At 34.5% G+C, this 22,022-nt stretch overlaps 1 protein-coding gene and 1 long non-coding RNA gene across 6 annotated transcripts; one reads left to right on the top strand and one right to left on the bottom strand.

Annotated features, from left to right (window-relative positions):
* Positions 1–117: 117 nt before the first annotated feature.
* Sin3A (SIN3 transcription regulator family member A) lies at positions 118–21,549 on the bottom strand. 5 transcript variants are annotated; one of them, XM_036369813.2, is made up of 14 exons: positions 21,418–21,549; positions 20,833–21,015; positions 13,137–14,008; positions 11,818–13,031; positions 10,163–11,751; positions 9,693–10,005; positions 9,455–9,598; positions 9,150–9,384; positions 7,739–8,598; positions 6,986–7,315; positions 6,700–6,906; positions 6,297–6,605; positions 1,516–1,962; positions 118–1,414 (listed from the first exon to the last, which is right to left on the bottom strand). In XM_036369813.2, exons 3-14 carry the CDS (start codon positions 13,624–13,626, stop codon positions 791–793), a joined length of 6,762 nt encoding a protein of 2,253 aa, XP_036225706.2. In that variant the 5' UTR covers positions 13,627–14,008; positions 20,833–21,015; positions 21,418–21,549; the 3' UTR covers positions 118–790. The 5 variants fall into 5 exon arrangements, with proteins under 5 accessions (XP_036225706.2, XP_036225702.2, XP_036225713.2 ...); XM_036369809.2 differs by having other exon boundaries at positions 21,353–21,544; XM_036369820.2 differs by lacking the exon at positions 21,418–21,549 and having other exon boundaries at positions 9,693–9,993; positions 20,833–21,163.
* Positions 18,233–19,878, top strand: LOC138857191 (uncharacterized). The gene is made up of 3 exons (XR_011396216.1): positions 18,233–18,378; positions 18,462–19,370; positions 19,431–19,878. It is a non-coding gene; the product is annotated as an uncharacterized lncRNA (long non-coding RNA).
* Positions 21,550–22,022: the final 473 nt, after the last annotated feature.

The raw sequence follows: 22,022 nt of genomic DNA on the forward strand, positions 1-22,022 counted from the left end.
CCGTTTCACGCACTAAAATAAATAGCTTAATGCACTGATTTGTAGACTACGATTATTACCTTACATACTCATCGTACAACTATATACTATATTTACATATTCTCAAGCTTAAGCAAATTTTGTTTTTGTTTTTATACAGTATTTAGTGATACATCTAGACTGCTATAAATTAAATTAAATTTATAGTTGCATAACAAACTAGTACGTGTACACGTTTACTGAGCTGCTCTTCCATTGTTTTTTTTGTTTTTGTTTTTTTTTTGTCTACATCTAATGCAGTGTTAGGCCTGCAAACGGAAGTTGTTATTAAGAAGCACAACTTAAAACAATTCAGATGTTATGTATGTATGTTTATATTTATATATTATGCTCAGTTGAACCGAGTAGAGTAAGTTTGAAAATGAGTTACAGCTATTCACGAACCTAACAACTACTTTCTTCTTTTCAAAATAAATTAGTAAACACAAATAAAAAAAAAATAAACGTAATTTTATAGTTAAATATGGAAAATATGTATTTCTTAATGCCTAAAATTTGTGTTAAATTGCAAATATTCAAAACTTATAACAAATGATCTTAAGAACAAAGGAAAAAAATATTATACACATAACTGGGCATCAAATCAAATAGCCTTGCATTATGAAAGCTATTTAGCTGCTATCATTACATAATTGTTTTTTTTTTCTTTTATTGTTGTGTTGTTGTTGTCAGTATTACTTGCTGTAAATCAAACCTGTGCGCGTTCGCTTAAACGTCGACGTTTACCGCTCACCGCATTTTTCGGTCAAATTCAGCTTTCCAATTGTCGATTGTTGTTATTGCTGGTGCTATTATTACTACTACCTGTTGCCAATTTATACGCTTCTGTTGTGGATGTTAATGTTGACGGTGTCGTCACCGTCACTACACTTGCAGTCGCCGGCACACCAACACCACCAACATTGCTTGGACCGACATTTGCTAGTGCTGCAGCATTCGAGGATGTCTGCGACTGTGCCGTGCTATTGCAATGCGTCGTATTCGTTGCTGTTGTTGTGGCATGAGTATCCGCTACCGGCGCATTACCACCACCACTACTACTACTACTACCACCTGGCACACGACTACCGCTAGCGACGCCACTACTGTTGCCACTAGCAACATCTGCACAACTGTTCGGGTTCCCGCTGTATGTCACTTTATAACGATTGTAAATACGGTATGGCGTACGTTTCACATCATTTTGCGGTATCACCTTGGTTTTCAGCGCCCAGTTGACACTACTACCACCACTGCTGCTGCTGTTAGGCACCGTCTTGCCGAGCAGCCAGTCCGTGCATTGCTGTTGCGCCAGTTCGCTAACGTGCTCCGCCAGCCACTTTTGTGTAAAACGTTGAAATTGTTTGTGTTTCCGTTGCGTTACGTTAGTGTGTGACTATAATATAGAAGTGAAAAATAAATACGTAAATAAATTGCACACAAAAGCATGGTATTTGAAATGTGCTCGTGTAGGTTTTACTTTTAAGCAGCACTCACCAATTTCGCACGCCGCACCGAGTCCCATTTGAACAACTGTAGATTCTTGTTGATTGCAATTACTTGGCGGCCGAATGCGTTGAATTTAATTTCGTCGCGATCGTTGACGAAGTACTTCTCCGCACCGCTGCCCACCACAATGCTGCCCACGCGTTCTGGCGGTCGCTTATTCCAACTCCAATGGGCTTCGCTGCCAGCTGTCGCCGGGTTATTGCTGCTGCTGCTGCTATTCATATTGCTGTCTGTAGTGGCACTGGCGCTGCCAGCGTCTGCTGCTACATTCGCTACTGCTGCAGCGGATGCTTTATTTAATGCATTTGTAGCGCCGGTGTTCGTTGTGGCGTTCGCCGATTTTAATTGCTGCAAACGTGTCTGCTGATCTGCGCGCAGGCAAGCCAGCCGCTTGTTGCGTTTGAGGAAGCGAGCTTTACATGTCACATGTGCACCCTGTGAATAAAAAGATGGAGTTAAAGAAAATTAATTTATTTATCATGTTTCTTGTAATTGGTGTAGTTGTAAAATTTAGCTTTCATAATATAATATGCGTGCAAATAACTCAAATTGAAACGATAATGCTTAAAATATATCAAAGGCAAATTGAAAATAAACGAACGCGACAACAAGAAGTAATATATATAAATGTAGAAATGTATTATTTCGCAAAGTTATAAGAAATATGAATGAACGAAATAATGTTCGCGTCGTACAGTGCCCAAAAATGGAAATATGTAATAAGTACCAGGTCAAACGAGCTTCTTTGTAGCGATATTTTTTCAACTATAACACTCGCATACGAAGGGTTCAAGAAATTACAGCTATTCACGTATAAATTATTATATATTGCAAAAAATATAACTGACCCACAAACAAATATATGTACATAAAGATATAATAAAATTGCCTGCCGAAATAGCTAAAACTAAAGAATCATTAAACACAGCAATAAATTCAGCTAAAAAGAGCGATCGTACAAAATTTGTAAAAAAAAAAAAAAAAAAAAAATATTGAGCATTTCGTAATCCAACTACAAACCACACTCTCCAATTAGCGCCCATATAGACGGTGCATTTTAAAGTAAGCTTTAAAACAAAATATGGAAACATGGAAATTTAATGGAAAAAACCCAAAAAACAGGGATGCATTTTGAGAAATCCACACAAGTGCAAACAACTTTATAACAAAAAATAAAGAAAATAAAAATAAAAAACGGAAAATTGCAACAACAAATCATCAACAAAAGGAACACACATACACACACTGTATAAAAGAGAAACGGGCATAAAAAACATTACAAAAAAAAAAAAAAAATGTTTTATTCGCAGCAGCTCCCTTCACTTTAAATTAGCACAACATAGAATAAAGTATTTGTCAGCTGATTTGACATAGCTGCCACACATTTCGAACTTACCTTATAGTTTGTGGGAGTTTTACAGCCATTGGGTATAAGAGTTAGCAGAGCAATTGTATAATTTGATTTTCTCAGCCAAAAACAAAATTTTTAAGTTGAAATTTTATGCGCTACAAATAACCGCCCAGCAAAACTGTAGTAGGGAACAAGTGAATATATATATATATATGTGTGTAAGCGCGCCCTTGAATTGTAGTACAGACCAATTTTTCGATTGATTGAAATTTATAGTACCATCACTTTGCGCCACAAATTTTAGGTTCATTGGACATTTTTGGTGTTTGACATTAAATAAACTACTGGCATACACCAGTTTACCATAATAAGGACTCACTCACATTAAGTTAAACTCGAGTTTGTGGCGCAACGTAAATGTACTAGTAGAGCATTTTTCTTATAAAAAAAACAATCGCATATATTTAATATTTATTTGCCAAAAGTTATTGGTGTTTGGCCTTAGCCACTCATTAACTTTAAAATTACCTACATTTCAAAGCTATTCAACTAGTTACCGATTGCTTTTGCGTAGTAAATTTATAATTTATACATTTACAGTTATATTTAGTGTGACTTTACAATTAACTTAACTTAGCATTTATTTATTTATTGATGTATTGATTTATTTCGTAGTTAGATTGTATGCAAAACCGAAATTAAAATTTGTATTTAAAAAGAATAACAAGTGACTATTAAAGAAACGCTTGTGGTTCCGTTATTTCTTTATTAGTAAGTGATCTAAGATTAAATTTTATATACAATAGTATGAATCTATTTACAATAATTTTTTCGCCATGTCAACAAGATGAGCACGCACAATTAAATATATAATGCAGAGGGAATAATTAAATCTTACTGAAATGAAAGCTTGTACAAAAAAACAAAATCACAACCAAGTGTAAGTTGCTCAACAAACACGCATTAAAAAAAAAAAATAAAATAAGGGAAAAACTTTTGGTTGCTTCGCGGTTTCGAAAATTGCAAAAAGATTAATTGCATTCACACAAAACATAAAACCAGCAATGTGGGCATTTTTTATAGCATAAAAGTGTATGAAGAGGTCTTGATTTTGATTCATCGATCGAACTCTTTATATGACAGCTATATGCTAAAGTGGTCCCATCTCAACAATTTGTTAGAAGATTGTACCGTTGCCTTGGACAATAATCCATGCCAAATTTCGTGAAGATATTTCGTCAAATAAAAAAGTTTTCCACACCAGGACATGATTTTGATCGTTCAGTTTGTAAGGCAGCTATATGCTTTAATGGTCCGATATAAGCAGCTTCTTGTGGAAAGAAGAACGTGTGCAAAATTTGAGATCGATATCTCAAACACTGAAGTTGGCGTATATACAAAAAGACGGACTGACAGACATGGCTAAATTGACTCAGCTTGTCACACTAATCATTTACATATATATACATTTTATAGGGCTACCTATAAAAATAAATATATTGGATTTAAAAGTTTAGTATAAAAACTAAGTTTAGAAAAGTATGTGTCTACATAGAAGTCAATAAAAGTAGTTTCACGACTGCCAGAGCAAGATAACTTAACTTGATGGGGAGTGTATAAATTAAATTTGAAGATGGTTCAAAAGCTAGGGTGTGTGCGATATAAATAAAAAAAATTAAAGTCGAGAAAATAAAAACATTTCTTGTTTTCGTTATAGGCAGCGTTTGTGTTGCCTTTTTTTTTTTTTGGTAAATTTACTGCAAAATTTACAAATGTGCATTTATGTTCCATATGTTTTGTGAAAAATGTGTAGGATTATAAATTAATGCTCATATCTAGGTATGCATCACTTCGTTGCCATTTTTTTATTGCAGTGAATTTTCTTTCTTTGGTTTTTTTTTTGTTTATGCTTTCTCTGCGATAGTTAAGAAAATGTTAAAATCGTTTAATTTACATTATTTATTAGTATTTGCTCATTTTTTTTTTTTTTTTGATTTTTTAAGCCTTGTTGGGGGGTTTGACCTGGTACGAAAAATTGAAAAAAATGAGAAGAAATGCAAAAAAGCATTAATTAGTGATTTGAGGTGACTTATTCATTCGTTTTCATAAGTGAAGAGTGGTGAGTGAAAATTGTACTTTTAAGGACGAACCATTGCTGAACTAAATTATACCACAAAAGAAACTAAAGCAGCAAAAAGAACAAACACACAACAGAAGGTTTTACATCAAAACATTCAAACAACGCAGCAAAGAAATTAAATCAAATCAATAATATATAGCATTTATTTACATTTATACAACTGAACTAATACTTAAATAAAATTGTTGCATCGGTGTCAATATTCGATCGTAACGTGATTTCGGTGAGGTGAGGTAAAGTCAAGCTTTTTGTTAAAATCGGACTTGGGAATCGGAAAAGGCCGATATCATGCTAATAATATCCCTTTATTGTGCTAATGAGTTAATATCTTGTTATATGTATTAGTTCGTTTTACAAGTACATGTGCCGCTTAAGATTTAAACTTTATTCGTAAATAATTGAGAAAATATATGTCTTTTCATAATTTTCTTTGTGCTTGTTATTTAAAACAATTAGTTTGTGTACTTTAGAGAGTTTATAACGGAAGGACAATAGGATTGTAAATCAAAACAAACATAATTGCCAATATGAATCTGAAACACGATAATATAAAAATAATGCGAATAATTTTTTATATAACCATTATGGCACCAAAAAGCGGACGTTACTATGACAGTTGGGTCCGCGGAATCGAAAAGATCTGTATTTTTGTACGACACGGACAGCTCGCTCTCTAACATAGTTTTTATTATAGAACATTTGAGAATACAAACAAATTGTTACGGTACAATAAGTGACAATTAGAATTATTGATATATTCTAGTTATAAGCGCGTTTCTAGCGATGTTATGCTGTATAACGAAATTTTTAAATATCATAACACATATGTACATTCTTGTAAAACGCACAGAGTTTTGTAAATCAGTAATTTAAAATTTTTAATACCGATTTTATCTCTTTCTCTCTCTCTCTCTCTCTTACGTTCATTCACTGCTCTCCTACTCGCCTCTTTTCAATTATTTCTTACACACAACAAAAATTGCAAGTTTACAGATATGCATGTCCGATAGAAAAAATACATAAATTTATATTAAGAATTTGCTTTTTTCAAATAATTTCTACTAGCTTTTATAGGCGCTGTGTAAATTTTAATGATATTCGCATGCTTTACCCTTAGCAACAATTGTTCGCCTACAATAATGCAACCAAATATTTATCAAGAAAAATAAGTCAGTTGAAGAAATTAAACTAAAAAAACATTATAATAAAATTTAAATAATAAACGAAATTGCTATCTAAAAATATAAGAGCTTAAAACACGAATAGTTAACTACTCACCAGTGCGTCATCATCCATCCGCTCAAGCTTAATTTCGCCGCCGTTTGCACCTGCTAGACTGCCTGACATAGTCGGCATGCCCAGCGCATTAGAATTACTTGTGTTGCTAACGGCACTAGTATTACTCGCTGTACCGCCCATACTTGTGTTGGACAAATTTACAGCATTTTGACTGCTAATGCTGTTCGCGACGGGGTTAGCTAGACGATCTACATATTTACTCCAAGATTTCACTTTATTTAAAGGTTTTTCCGCCTCTTCAACTTCAGTGTCGAGCAGTTCGATCGTTACACGGCAGTCAATTTTATACTAAAGCAAAAATATATTTAAAAAAACAGGCTTTAATATGTATCAATTACGCACAAAAAATAAAATTGAGCAATTAATAATAAGAAAAACTTACAATATATACTTTGAAGCAGTTCTCCTCATGTAAACTAGCTTCAGCTTTGCGCTGGTATGCCAATTCGTTGGCGTAATTCTTCTGCGCATCGCGGCAATAACTGCCTGCACCACCACGTCGTTGCTCATGATGGAACAATTCAACACACTCAAGTGCACCGCGTTCAGTAACACAGTTTTGCAGCTGGCGGACAGCATTCGAAACAACCTTAAAAAAACCAGAAATTAAAAGAAATTAGCAATCCATTAAATATTTCATAGAGAACGTAAAACTAGATATTACAAACCTTGTCGAGCGTAAAGGAGATGTAGGCATGTATGCCAAACATTTCACGCATAGAATCCTCGAATGAATTCGAATCCATATTACCATCAAGCACATTCTTGAGCATTTCCAGAAAAACTGGATAATACTCATCCACATGCGGTTCAGGTTTCGGTTTCAGTCTTAATGCTGTCGCTGTGCTTTCACGACGATTTGAACGATGACGTTCTTCTTCGATGGCCAACATTTGCGCTCGTTCATACATTGTGCACAACCGCTCACATAAAATGGCATGTAGTCGCAAAAATAAATACCAATTGTTGTTGGCAAAGAAAAGTGTGTACGCCTCCTCCTATTATAATATATTATTTTTAATTGAATTATTAGATTATTATCAAAATCCAAATATTAAAAAAAAAACAATAATTTAAATTGAGGTTGAGAACAAATTTCTAAAGAATAACCAGAGAATGTATAGCATCAAAATGATTTTTACCGCCAAACATTTGTTATAGTCAAGAATAAATATTATTATGAAATAGAACTGCACGAAAAAAGTACGTATTGAATTCGTACTTCATTATTCATGTGTATTTGCAAAATTACACAAAAGTACTTCTTTTTTTTTTAGGTTGGCAATACCAACAAACAACGAGTCGAAAAAATCGCCAACTTGTTACTAGTTGCCAGTATTAATTTTTCATACTTACTTTATTTCATTGATATTTTGTTTAAATTTTTATGTTGCTCAAAATTGAAGGTATTAGACACTTACCAAATGTTTACTGACAGCATGAGGTGGCAGCTGTATGTCAACATCCATATCTGGTGATTCCTCCTTAATTTCCACCTTGATTGCATCAACAGAATTACAATCGCTGGCATTAGTTGAGGCTGCCGTCGCTGCATTTGTGCCAGCACTATTGTCGGCAGCATTGCTATTATTTTTCTCATTTGCATCTTTTATTCCGCCAGCTTTTAACACAGTTGGTGTTATTGTGCTAGATGATGACGCCATGCCGGCAATATCCTTGTGTCCAGATGTATTTTCGCCCGTAGCAGCGCCAGTCACATTACTATTTCCTTGTGTCTTATTTTCTGACAACACCGTTACTGTTGTGGATATTGTAGAAGATACTACATTGGTGTTGGGTTTAGTTAGTGCTTCAGCTGCCGAACGACCAGCGTTATTCGCATCGTCGACAGCGGTAATATTATTGACTTGGCCCTTAGCCAGCGACGACGAGTTGGAATCTTTATTGGAGGTGGCTTTTTCGCCCACACTTAATGAACTGGACGCAGATGTATTACCAGTGTTGCGATCCGCAACGGCAATTTGCCCAGCGCTGTTATTACTATTTACAGCTGATGCACTTGATTCACCATTTTTGTGATTTTCCAACAAAATGCTATTTTCTGTCGATGAATTTAAAGAATTTTTATCATGTGAACCAGTGCTATCGGACTTGGAATTTACTGTTGCACCACAATTTGTATCGGTGTTCGATGTACTACCACTTGATGTTCTACTACCTTTGCCACCGCTGCTGGCATGTAACTCACGTTCGCTCCGGTTGCCTGTTGTCGTGCAATCGACATCCATCTTTTCGTTGTCATCTATTAAAAATGGGAATACTTTACAGATAAAAATATGAAGTATGGCAAAGCGTGAAACGAAATTGTTCGAGTCGAGGAACAGTTTAGAGTAAGAGGTTTATTAATAGATGCAGATAGCGAACAAATAATTAATTTTGTGTTATGTATAAAAAAAAGCGATAGGAAGAATAGTTGGTAGTAAGTAAATAAATTCAAAGATTCAATAACAAAGAAAGTGCAAAAATATAATTATATATTTAATGTAATTATTAGTGTATGAGAATGTAGGGGTGTAGATGATAATGAATTGATTGTTAAGAAAAAAAAGAAAAGAAGAAAAAAACATTGACTAAATTATTTATGGCGGGCACAGAAACAACAAATTCAAACTAATTAATAAAAATTTTAATTAAATACTAAGTGTAACATATGCAAATAACTATATTGTTAATTAAAAAGTTCAATGGTCATGTATATAGAAATTTAATGCAGAAATAAAATCAATTTGTAATTAAATAATTTCTAACATATAAATGGATTTATGTAAAATACATAGATACTAATTAGCATTTGCTAAGCAACTGACTCACCGTCCTCACGTTCATCGTCACTTAACGGTTGACGGGACGAGAAAAACAGATCGGGCACGAATTGCCGCAATATATGTTTGATTTTAGTCTTTTCCTGCTTTTGTATACCAGTCTGACGCTTTACATGGTGAATTAATAAATTCGCCGCATCATCAAGTATTGTCTTATCTTTATATGGCAGCACGAGATGTGGTCCAGTAATAGGTTCACCATTTTCATCATCTTGATCGTGGCGCTAAGCGAAACCAGAGACAACAATTATTATTTTACTTGAACAATTATTAACATTAATTGTCGCTACATACCTCATCGTATAATGTTTCAATTTCATTGAAGAGATTTTTGGAACGTAACGCTTTCATGTCGTTCGGTTTAAAATTGATTGCCTGATGGTCGAGTGATTTTAAGTAATACTTCTCGTTTTGTTCACGCCACAGCTTATTGAAGCCCTAATAAAACGTAAATGATTAAAATATATTAATAATTTGAAATTTTTAAATGGAAATGTGTTCAATACAAGATTTAATAAGTAGGCAAGCTTACTTTTTGTGCGTCGCGCCACTCCTCCTCTTTCACTTTCAAACGTTTGAGCACTATTGGCACTGCAACCGAGGGATTCTTCTTTAGACCTTGTATTATTTCGCCTGCCTTATCACCATATATGCGGTGTATAGCCCTTTGGTGTATCGTCTGTGAGGTGCCACCCAAGTAGTCGTCCAAATAAAATCGGCTCAAATCTTCCGGTGACATGCGTGACATTTTCTTCTGCACACCCTCGAGTACACGTATTGTTGCACTATTAGTCTCAATTACCACATCCAATTCGAAACGTTCATCCTCCGTCCTGTGAATATTCCTTTGATTAGAATTTTTGTGGTTTAGATATTTATTTAGTGTTTTTTTGTATACAAAAAGTGAAATTTGCCAAAATATATAATTTATGTGTTAATGTGTTTTGTACGAGGATGTAATGCAAAAATGATAAAATGCTTCAAAAAAAAATTTAACCGCACCTGTAAATGGTTTCCTCGAATTGTGTTTTGCGTGAAGTTACAAACGTCGAATCCTCACTGGCCCATGTTGGAAATGACACCCATTTATCATTTAGCACTTCGCGACATAACGCTGTACGGCCAGAACATTTTTTCGGGACGATAGACTGTGGCAAGGCGCAATAGGATGCACCAAGTCGTTTGCACGAGGTTAAATCGATATCCTGTGCCAATTCGCCGCCTTGATGATTGCCTTGACGATCGTTTATTGCACCTGCATTACTTAGGCTGCCGCTTTGTCGATGCGCCGATTGCATAGGTATTTCTTCCAAACCGAATATGCCGGTGCCAGTACCGCCGCTACCGCCCGAAGGCATTTGCGACACAGGTTGTCCCAAAAATTTAGTAAATCCGCTTAGTAAATCTGGGAATTTACTTAAGAATGGCGTTACTAAATTCAACAATTCAGTCTTTGACACAATCTCCTGGTTGAATAGTGTTAGACAACGCAAAAAGTTGTCGTATACATCAGGATTTCGTAATGCTTTGCGCACTTTATCGAAGAATGCCGCGTCGGATATGGTGCACTTTCGCGATGCCTCTGAAAATGTGACGTCCTTACAAATCGGCTTGTGTTTTTTAGGCGGCGGTGGTCCACCACCTACGCCGCCACCGCCACTACCACTACCGCCATCATCAATTGCTGGACGACGCGTTGCCGATAAATGACCGAGTACATGGTGCGAATAATTCATATTAATCGACGTTCGATCAATTCCGCTACTACTACTCATTGCTGCATTGCCACTACTACTTATCGCACCAAATCCGGAATTGTAGCTTGGCGACTTCTTGGAAGAGTGGCTGGTAACTCCGGTAACATTAGACCCTGCTCCGTGTGAATATTTTATACCAGTTATAGCGTGATGATTGCTACGATGCGTGTCTTTCTCATAGTTGCGCATATTTGAGCCGACATTTAAATCGTGGTGAACACCATCATGTATCACCTTCAAATGAACTCCGCTACTGGAATGAAGCGTTACGTGGTGTGCATAATCTACGTCTCCACCACGGCCCCCTACTGCGTTCGCACTGATCACATGATTTTGAGGCTGCGGTTGGGTGTTGTTGTACGATTTGATGCTTACACTTGTATTCACAGCAGATAAGTTTCCTAATACCGTTGCATGTGTACCACCACCAATTTGTGATAATGTCGCGCCACTATTGAGATGTAGCGGGGAACTAGATGCTGCTGGCATGGCCATATGATGGCCACTACCGCCTCCAACGCTTATTGCGCCACTAACGCTGTTAGCCATTGGGCCCACAGCTATGTTAGTGCTGCAACGTTTGTGATCGTTATGCGATTTGGACATATATTGTGCGCCTTGATGATTCGTGGCGTCCGGAAGAAATTGACCAAATTCGCGCAAAAGGTCTTCATCCTGACCGAATAACTTTGCAACCTGTGTATACACCTCTTGTTCGGTCAATGTTTTCCCTTGATTGGGACTACCTTCTTTAATCACTTTCTGCTCTTTCTGATAAGTGTGAAGAATTTCGAGGAATTTTTTATATTTTTCCGGCTTGTTCTGGAAACGATTCTGAAAAGTTAAGAAAAAAACATTGAATTTTTTCGGCTTAAATTCATATTGTCGTTAATAACTTACTTTTATTTTATTGACATACGATATCGCATGATTGAACTCGACCGGCTGATTTTGTTGGCCTACAGTTTCACCCATGAGTAATGACTGATGGGCCTGTTGAATGTGATGGAGATTATGGTGGGCATTGCCTCCACTATTACCGATATTGCCACTACTGACAGTGTTGTTTATTTGTGGGTTCAATTCGCCAAGCGCATTAAGTGTGGGCGGGCCGCCGCCCATGCTACTAGTGACTATGGCCGGCGCTATAGGAGGACGCTCGCGATCTCGTGAAAAATTTTGTGGTAAATGCGCCGCTGAAACTGGTGCCACTGTCACACTCTGAATTTGGGCAACGGACGATGGCGCAGGCGATACAGCAACTTGAGCATGTTGTTGTGCCATTCCCGGTCCACTTGGCGAAGATTGTGAAGCCGGTGACTGTAGTGCATGTATTGTTGTTTGGGACAACGATGCGCCACCGTGTGTCATCAGATTGACAGCCACACTTGCGTTACTGCTGCTGCTACCATGTATTTGTTGAAGTTCTATAGTACTCGAAGTATTACTTGAATTACTTTGATTTGATTTATGTAGTAGTGGTGTTTGGATATTGCCAACATTTCCGGGTAAATTAGACATACTACTGTGCAAGCTGTTAGGCGACGCTGATGGCATTGACACAACGGGTACTGAAACGCCTAATTCATCTGAATGTATTTCGATTTTGTAACCGGCTGGCAGGAACATATTAAAGCCGTAAATCAGTTCTGTGTGCCCTTTAAAAAGAGTTGACACCCGTTGAATTACACCAGGCGTATCAATGCAGTGCGATTTGAATTCTTTCATTATATCCAGAAAGTTGTTATAAATCTGTGGCTGATCAGCATATTGGAACTTAACTTGATCCAAATAACTAAGTGCGTCCTCCACTTTAAGCCGTGGAGGACCACCTTGTGGCTGACCAGCTTGTGGAGGGCCTTGTTGTTGGCCCGATGTTGTTGGTAACGGTGGTACCACTGCCAGAGGTTGTGCTGCATTCAGTGCAGTTCCACTGCCGACAACAATGTTTTGAGAAGAGCTGATTGTACGTGTCCGCATAGAATTTGGCTGCGATGCAGAGTTTTGTACATTACTGCCAGCACCACCACCGGTTACATGAATTTGCACGGGTCCATCTGTACTTGTTTTAATATTACCACCAACACTGGAAGATACTGATGAAACATTGTAGGCTAAATAAATGAAATAAATAAAACATTTTTTCATAATTTTTTCTTTTTCTTATACCTAACCAAAGGTTTTACTAAGTTATATTTAAATAATTTTAATTTACTTACAAGTTGAAGAATACTGCACAGCTTGAGTGTGGACTGTTCCTGCATTGACAGTCCCCGCGGCACCGCCGCCTGAAGTAACAACTGTTCCTCCAGGTAACTGCGCAGTATTGCCACTGGATCCTCCACTATTATCGTGACTCGAGGAATTGCCGCTACCAGTACTACTATCCACCATTCCACCAGAACCCTTCATGTTTGTCGCTGCTGGTGTAGTTGATGGCAAATAAGCAATTGTCTGCGCTCCACCATGTTGCGGTATTAAAATGCGATGATGTGGGATTGAACCAGTTGCATTACTTCCTGACAAACCGACACTTAAACTGGTATTACCATGGCTACCGGGAACAACAGTGCCAATATTAACTGTGTTACCGGGATTAGAGGTCCCCACTATGGTCGCGCCAGTGCCTCCACCGCCACTGCCACCCACACCACCAGGGCCAGGTCGCGTGCCGTATTGGACTTCATCCACACGCGTACGTTTCATCATTTTGGTTGCAATTGCTGCAATTATTTTTTATTGTAGTCTATACGCACTTAATGTATTTCAATTTCAATTGTTTTCAACTTTAGAGATATCACTTTAAAGATGATGATTTTTATCGAAAGCTGCCGACGTTTTTTTTTTAATTATTAATTTCACTTAGTAATTTTTTCAATAATACTTGGCTTTCTCATCAACTCCAATGGAAATAAATACGGTTTATTATTATTTACACGATATTTGTATTTATATATTTGCTGCGGCTTTGTTTCTATTGGCATACGATGACTGTGTTGCCTTTTCATTGCGCTGTGAGTCGCCGTCAACTCACAGAAGGCAATTTTGAAAGCTCTGTGTGACAAAACAAACAGCTTTCTAAATCCTAAATCTGTAAAAGAAGAAACATTATTTTTCATTAGTTTTACCAAAAATATATAATTAAAATAAGTTAAAAATTGTATATAGTACATGGCAATGTAGAAGAGTTTTAATATACTTGAAATGAAGAAAATTTGTAATTTTCATAGAAGGGGCTTTACCCTATAAAAAAAATTATTTTTTTTAACTTTAAATTACATTTACTCATATTTATTGGGTATGTAGAATATTAAAAAGCTTGTTGCGTGTTGTTGTTGTTTTACCGACAGAAAATATTCCCCGAATACTTTTGAAAAATGTTGCCGAGTTTACATTACTTGGCCGTACAAAAATCCTAGTCCGCCAGTAAATTTGGATGTAATAGTTTCTAGGAAAACATTCATATACAATTTTTTAACATTTCAAAAGTTGCAATTTATTTTCACGTTTTTAGTTATGAAAAATATTCCACAAACTCTAATAAAATCTTTTTAGTTTGGATAATATTTTTCATATTTATAGGTAGTATACATTGCAGTTCTATATAAAAGAAAAGCTCTCCAAGTTGGCACAAAATAGTTCAAAATGCACACCACACTACATACATACATACATATGTATAATACAATATGTACTCGTAAAGAGCGCCACTATGGAGGGAGTAGAACAAAAAGGTAGGCAAAATAGCAAACCATTGGAACTCAACGAGAAAATACCAAGCCCCATTCCCCACACATACAAACTTCACCTTGTTCACCAATAATATCGTTCGCCCAAATCCATCGTCATCAGTCTGACCTGCTTGTATGCGTGCACTTGCTTGCGATTAATATAGGTATGTAACAAAAAATAATCCAATATACCTACATATATGAACATATGTATGTATATAAATATACGAACTTGTGTGACGTGCAATATATGAGATAGTAAACGTATTTATGCGTATTTAGTAAATATTTATGCACTTTTACAATATATAGTTTGAAAAATCCAGAATTAAAATGTATATAAATGATTGTAGAGTTCAGTCAGCCACAATATTGACAGGTGAATCCAATTTCCATATAACATGGTGCATAACCAATACTCTTTTGGCTGATAATTTTAAAATTATATACAAACAAAAAAGCATGTCAAATTTTATTCCTCGCATCTCTTTAGAAAAATCTAAGGCAACCAGACACAAATTTTCCATTATATTTATATGTATATACATATTACACTTACAGAACAAAGTTTTTCTCTATAGATTCTTGTATCAAAATTGTATCCTCCCAGTTGCATATTATAAAAAACAATTAGGTATTAAACATTCGTAATATTTACCAATTTTTTTTTTAATTCTACCACAGATCACGATTTCACTATAAGCATATTTGTTTTTTTGATTTTTTGATCAGCTTGGTTAATTATTAAAATTAAAATATTTGCGACCCGGTAATATTTTTACTATATAGAGGCATGTGAATTTTTATTTACATTGATGCATGTATCAATTTTTTGCATCGCTGGCGAAACTTTTCTTTTATGCAATTGGTGAGAAAGATGGGCCCAAATATCATAAACAGTAAACACATTATATTTTATTCATATATTTGCAACTCAGGAAAAACTATCAAAAGTGCATTACAAATTTAAAATAAAAATATCACACTTTTAATCGATTAAACATTGTCTGAGTATTCGAACATATTATTATTGTAAACTGTACTAGCAGAGATAAGGAAAATACAAACACTTCGTCGCTTTTGCTGATTATGCGCTCGTATATAACAAGAGAAAGCGACGAACCGAGCCATACAAACGCAACAAACGCGTGTGTTAAAGTGAAACAACTTCAGTGAGTGATACTAGTTTTGACATCATCATACGAATGAGTGTAAAAGAGAAATAAAATGACACAATCCTTGAAAATGAGTTTGCTTGTGTGCTAGTAGTTTGAGTACCTTGTTTTTGTTATTGTTTTGAATGGGTCAGCAGCAGTGACGACGACGACAACGACAATGGTGGCTGTCTGACTGGCTGACTACCCACGGTAGTCAAAGTGGAATATTTGAATGCGATTTCAAGACTTGCTTGGAGAAGAGAGGAAATTGGTGGCGAATGGGGTGGTGAAGCTGCATACAAATATGAGGTATGCGCCCGCGAATACAACGCGTCATTGTACTATACTGGGTGAAAAATACTATATACACTGCACATCCAAACAAGAGCTCCTCATAGCAGTACCTAAACGAACTGAAAATGGCCACTAGTATCTCTTGAGGCGGGATACGGTGGGCATGCATAGGGTTTCCCTCCATTTTTGAGGGTATCTTATCTTCATATATGTATGTAAGTAGGTATAATATAATTTGCATTCATAGCTACAAATAATAACAAAGTTACTTGGTATACCTATAATAAGTTGTAAAAAAGCTATGCTGGGTGAATATATAATACTGGATATGCACCTTAATATGTAATTTTATTTTGAAACTTTAAGGTGTTGGGAGGTTTATGGCAATAAAGATTCTTTGTCGTTTTCGTATTTTTATTAAATATTTACATCGATTCAATCTGTCGTCTCTATTAATAAATTTGCAAATAACCATAAATAAACAACACTCGAAAACGGAATTACAATAAAAGCAAAGGAGTAAAATAAAAGTAAAATTTCAAGTCGTTCTCGGCATTCGTTGTCTATATTTTATTTCAATTTTTAATTTTTTTTTTTTAATTTAGACTAAAAGGCGTACGACTACTGATCACCCGAATATGACCGAATACAACAAACGATTTGCTATTGTTGCCACTTAGTTTTTCGTTTAACCCAACATTATTTTAAATCTACAAATATTGTTCAAACCATTTGCAATATCACATCTCATTTTAATGTGCATATTAACTTTCCATGTAAAATAAATTATAATTAATTTATATTTATTTATAATAACACGAAACTTAACTTTCAAAATTCTTCCTAGTTCTGTGATATGGCAACGGCCCGTCCTGTTTATATACTTTTGAGTGTATATGTATATACACGAAAAAAATTCAGCCCCAACACAGCAACGCCGTTGACTTTATCGTCGTTGCCAGTCATACGTTTTTGTCAGAAAGGCAAATTTTCGTATATATATATATATCTATATATATATATATAACCACTCACTGTATACATATTTATGTATGAATTTGAACTCTATACACATATGTCGTAAAATGTGTATGTGTATGCTAAATGTTCACGAGCGCGCGTGTATACATATATGCACGACGACAGCGGAGGTGAAATAGAGGAACAAAACGACGTATATAAACCAATTGAATTGACCTAACCTAAAAATTTATGCATTTTTTCTTTTAATTTTGCAGCTAATAAACTTTGGAAAATATTACTTCTCTTAGTTTATTTCAACACAATTTATATTTTTTACTTCTTAATATGCATTAAAGTACCAAAAACTAAAACAAAATGTCGTTTATATGAAAAATTGCACTTACATCAGCACCGTCACCAAACCCAAAGCAACCAATTTTATGTTGGCCTTTGTTTTATATCTCCGTTCAATTATTGAATACAGATTTTTTCTTACAAAATTCAATTTCTTCACAGTTTTACATTTCACTTGTTTTCTTTGTAATGTAAATTACTCGCGCCCAGTTTTACCCAGCAATTTTATTTAATGTTTCACTTGGCAAATAAATTACTTTCTACACTGTTTCGTTAGTTCGCACATATTATTAATGTTTTCACCACTATTATTCACTAATTTTTAATTTTAGATATTTTTCACAATTGAATTCCCTTTTAATTAATTTCTTTCTCAATGAATTTCTACAGATATTCACAAAAATTTGATGAGTAAATGTTTTGTTACATCTTACCGCCGCCGCAAACATTTTCGATTAAATACCACGACAAATACAAAGTGTTCGAAAGACTGCCTGCGAAGAAAGACGAGGATCGTCGTTTTCTGCCGAACGGGCTGTCAGTGTTACCACACGAAAATATTAATAACGTAAATTAATATATATATAAATTGTTAGCATTGCGCAGTAAGATTATTACTGTTGCAATAAATACATATTTTTTTAAATAAAATTAAAACTATTTAAACCGCTCACATTACAGCCGGGTTTACGTAACCGGAGTTTTAACCGGTCAAGAACTGTCAACTCGGCAGAGTTCAGAGAATTTAAAAAGTTAGGGGAAACATATTACGTCAAATTTATTATTTAATACATAGTTATACCAAAAAATACATTAAAAAAATTCTGATTGTGTGCAAATATATTTTAAACAAATTAAAATCTGGTAACACTGGTTATGTTCCCTGAACATAGCATATTTGTGCACAAATTTTGTAACATTCAATTGTGTTAACCAGGTGCTGGAGGAAATACATCGTTCAGGTAAAAAAGTGCAAACTTCACATATTTTAATATTATTAATAACCAAAAATTGTACTGAAATTGACAAATTTCGGTATATGTAGTCACGTGTGGAAGAGACATGCGAGGAAATTGAGCATAACTCATGGCCTCTGTGCGCTGTATAAAATCAACAGACTCCACCATTTACAAAACCGTATAATATCATAGACGAATATTCGGCATCGGAAGTCATGAGCCATCACCAAACCAAACCAATAACCACCATAGGCATTAAGTTCTCTTCCCTTTTATTTTACTCATACATCATATAAATGATTTGGTGGAGTCACACACCTAGCAAAGTTTTGAATGCACAAAATGTGACTAGTATGATTACAATTAGATTTGGTGTTGCTGGTGTTGAATAGGATGACCACAAATCGACGCGTGAAATTAATCGCAATAAGAATTGCCTCCTCAAAGGTTTTCATTGCCCTGGCGGATGTGCCGACTTTTTAACGCTCGCTCTGACAGTCTTCAACAATTTTCTACAAGTTGCCGCTGTACTAATAAACCGCCCGCCAGCGATCTCTCCTCAGTCATAAACTCAACAATTTTACTAAATTCTCATATTCACGTGAATATATTGGTGTGAGTTTCACCGAGAGTATCTGTGTGTATTTCTGGATTTTGTTTGCTAGTCGCTCAATTTATGCTGTTCGTGCTCATCTGTTAGGTGAGCGCACTAACATATCACTTACGTAAGGTGAAAGATACCGATACAATGTGCAGTACGTTTGAAAGAGTTAACACGATTTTACAAACGAAAACAAGTAAATGTGAAATATAAATACCACTAAAAATGTATCTTTTAGATAAAAAAAAAATTGCGGTCGTTGCAAATTTAGTGCTTCAATCAACGGAAAAAGAGCACTGGAGAAGTAACACAGTTGTGAAGACAGCTGAAATCATATGAATCGTGTATTAGAAACTTTTGAAAGTTAGAACAATTTATTTTGTACGCACTCAAGGTTTGTATTACGTTAATATTTGTGATATATTTTTACAACTAATACAAAATACATTTTCAGCTTGCAATTGTATCATAATATTTCAAAAAAACGTAAAATACATCTGGGAGAATATATTAAAATTTCTGTTCATATCGTTGGAAAATATATATACACAGCATGTTTCATTGATTCGTAGTTTTAAAACGGGTTAATATTTGTATTTAGTGAGACTATCTACTGCAAGCTGCAGCCATACAGATTCTACAAGAAGATTGTAGTTATTCGAAGACTATGTTATTTGATTACTACAGTAGTTCTGCATAGAATTACACAACCCAAAATTACACTGAATTGGTTCATAACATCAAGTGAAACTAATTAAGTATTGAATCTGAAATTAACTGCAAATTAATGGCATATTTAAAGCTCTTCTACTTCTCGGTAGACCCTATAGTGATCATTGAGAATTTATATATAATATAATAGAGTTATAAATAAAACTTTTTATGATAATAAACATTTGAAATTGTAGAATATTAATATCTATATCAAAAACTAGGATAGACATATAAACGTTTAGTAACGACAAATTCAAACCATACATGGCTATATATATTAGTTTTCTTTATAAAACCCGTTGTATGAAATTTTAGGTAGGGGTTACCAGATAATTGTATACCATGTTAAAAGTTGCCGAGTATCTAGCTAAATGTGAAATGCCTAAACTGTAAATTAAGGAGAAAATGGTGTAATTGAAATCATGTTCTCGAAAGCTGTAGCTATAGAATCAAATATAATCAAATCTTTTTCTAAAAATAAGCTTTTTTGTAGGCACCATATGGTCAAAAAAAAATCACTGTAACTATAATATTATTTAAAACCCTTATAATATATTCGTTTAATTCGTATATAACTTATTGTACTTTTTATCGTATGTTTAAAAAAACGTCTTTATTAAGGTAAAATGAAAAAATACCGGTGATAAGACTGAATAATGTAATCCCACATGTGTGCCCTGACTTCATAGCCAACAACAAATGTGCAAAAACAAAGCAACAAGCAAGAAGGCCATGATGAATTTTTGGTTAGAATTTATTTAGTTGTATTTGTAAAAGCAAAACAAAAATATTAACTTAACCTTAAAACCTGTCAAACTAGTTAATTGGTAGGATATTCTACCTACGAGTTGAATATTGAAGCGCCAATGCCTGAACCGATTTCAACTATGAACTAAATATGCATCAGTTCACGTAAGTATATGTACATACATTTTATTCTAAATAATTACTTATTTATATTAAAAAATCCTTTGAAATGTATGTATGTGCATACAAATTGTTCAAATGGTATCTAAATTTTTTTTTTTTTAATTTTGTGTAAAGTCCGAAATGTAATGTCAAACTTGCATTTCGCTTGCACCACCATAAGAGTATCAACTTTTGATATTAAATTTTACAAATATTTAATAAATACCACTTACCCACTAATTAAATTCGCCGTATTTGTAGACTAAACTTTATATTAGTTAGATTTTAAACACTTTTTCGTTGCACCTACGTGCCTTTCGTAATTAAAATTTTCTTTTGTAGGATCGATAATGTTTTCCTGTGCCGCGTATTCAATTTGTTTTTTGCAAGCCATCTCATCACTGTTTTCTTGCAGACTTAAATATACGCACAAAGATACAAGACGTTTTAAATTCGTTATATATTAATTTCCCTTAAATAATTTCTTTAGTTATAATGAAGTCGCCTTTCTTCATCACTTTTGCTTATTCACTTTTACAATTAGTAGTTGAGTAAAAAAAAAAACTAAAAAAAAAAAAAATACATATATATAAATTACTTTCTAGCGCTCCTTCAATTTGGATTTCTTCTTCTACAAACTTTGCTTAAATTTCTATGAGTTTTTATCTTCGATATTTAGGATTTATAAATTTCATCTCCTATAAAAATTGTAAAAACCGTCTAGGGAACCCTCAAACTGTTTCTACTACTTACGTATAGCTCTACTTTTACATATAAGCAAATTTTTTAATGTTTGGCTAATAATTTTTTTTCTGCACCTCTTATAGCTTTTTCATTATTTAAATGAAATAACTTTGGAATTTTTTTCACTATTTCACAAACGGGCACAAATAAATTTTTAGCACGGACCGTTCGTGTACGTACGGTTTGCAGCTGAAGAACTTTACAATATGGCGCGCACAGTGTTGTGCGAATGCATGGCCGCCGAGCAATTCGCTGAAAAGTAGCGTGTTAGCCAGGGTTGCAATTATAGAATATTCCTCAATCGATGTATTTACCTCGAAATATAAAATTTCAAACAATTACCATATATATTTTAGAATTTAAATTCAAATTTTTATTACATAAAATTCCTCCAAATATTAACATTCTATACGAATTTTGTATAGAACATAAATTAGCACAACATATACATAAGTTATTTTTGTAATCTGTTTGGCTAGTTAATGTGTAATACATATCGATTTCCAATTGTTTTAAAAAAATTTTTATAATCACTTACCCGTTTAATATATCACCTCTGTTAGAAATATTGCTATAGTTCATCCAAATATATATTCCCACGATTTGTCTTAAATTTGCATTTGATTTTAAATTGCTTCACAATTTTCGCCTTGTTCTTTTCAAACACAACACCAATAAA

This window comes from Bactrocera oleae, chromosome 4 (assembly GCF_042242935.1).
Source record: "Bactrocera oleae isolate idBacOlea1 chromosome 4, idBacOlea1, whole genome shotgun sequence".
Classification (NCBI taxonomy): domain Eukaryota; kingdom Metazoa; phylum Arthropoda; class Insecta; order Diptera; family Tephritidae; genus Bactrocera; species Bactrocera oleae.

What these genes read in the sequence shown, in the direction of transcription:
- Sin3A (XM_036369813.2), bottom strand. Translation starts at nt 13,626, where the DNA reads ATGATGAAACGTACGCGTGTGGATGAAGTCCAATACGGCACGCGACCT. An exon ending in TTGAAACATTATACGATGAG is followed by an intron (nt 9,385 to 9,454) that starts GTATGTAGCGAC and finishes GGTTTCGCTTAG; the next exon opens with CGCCACGATCAAGATGATGA. An exon ending in GGATGGATGATGACGCACTG is followed by an intron (nt 1,963 to 6,296) that starts GTGAGTAGTTAA and finishes TTTTATTCACAG; the next exon opens with GGTGCACATGTGACATGTAA.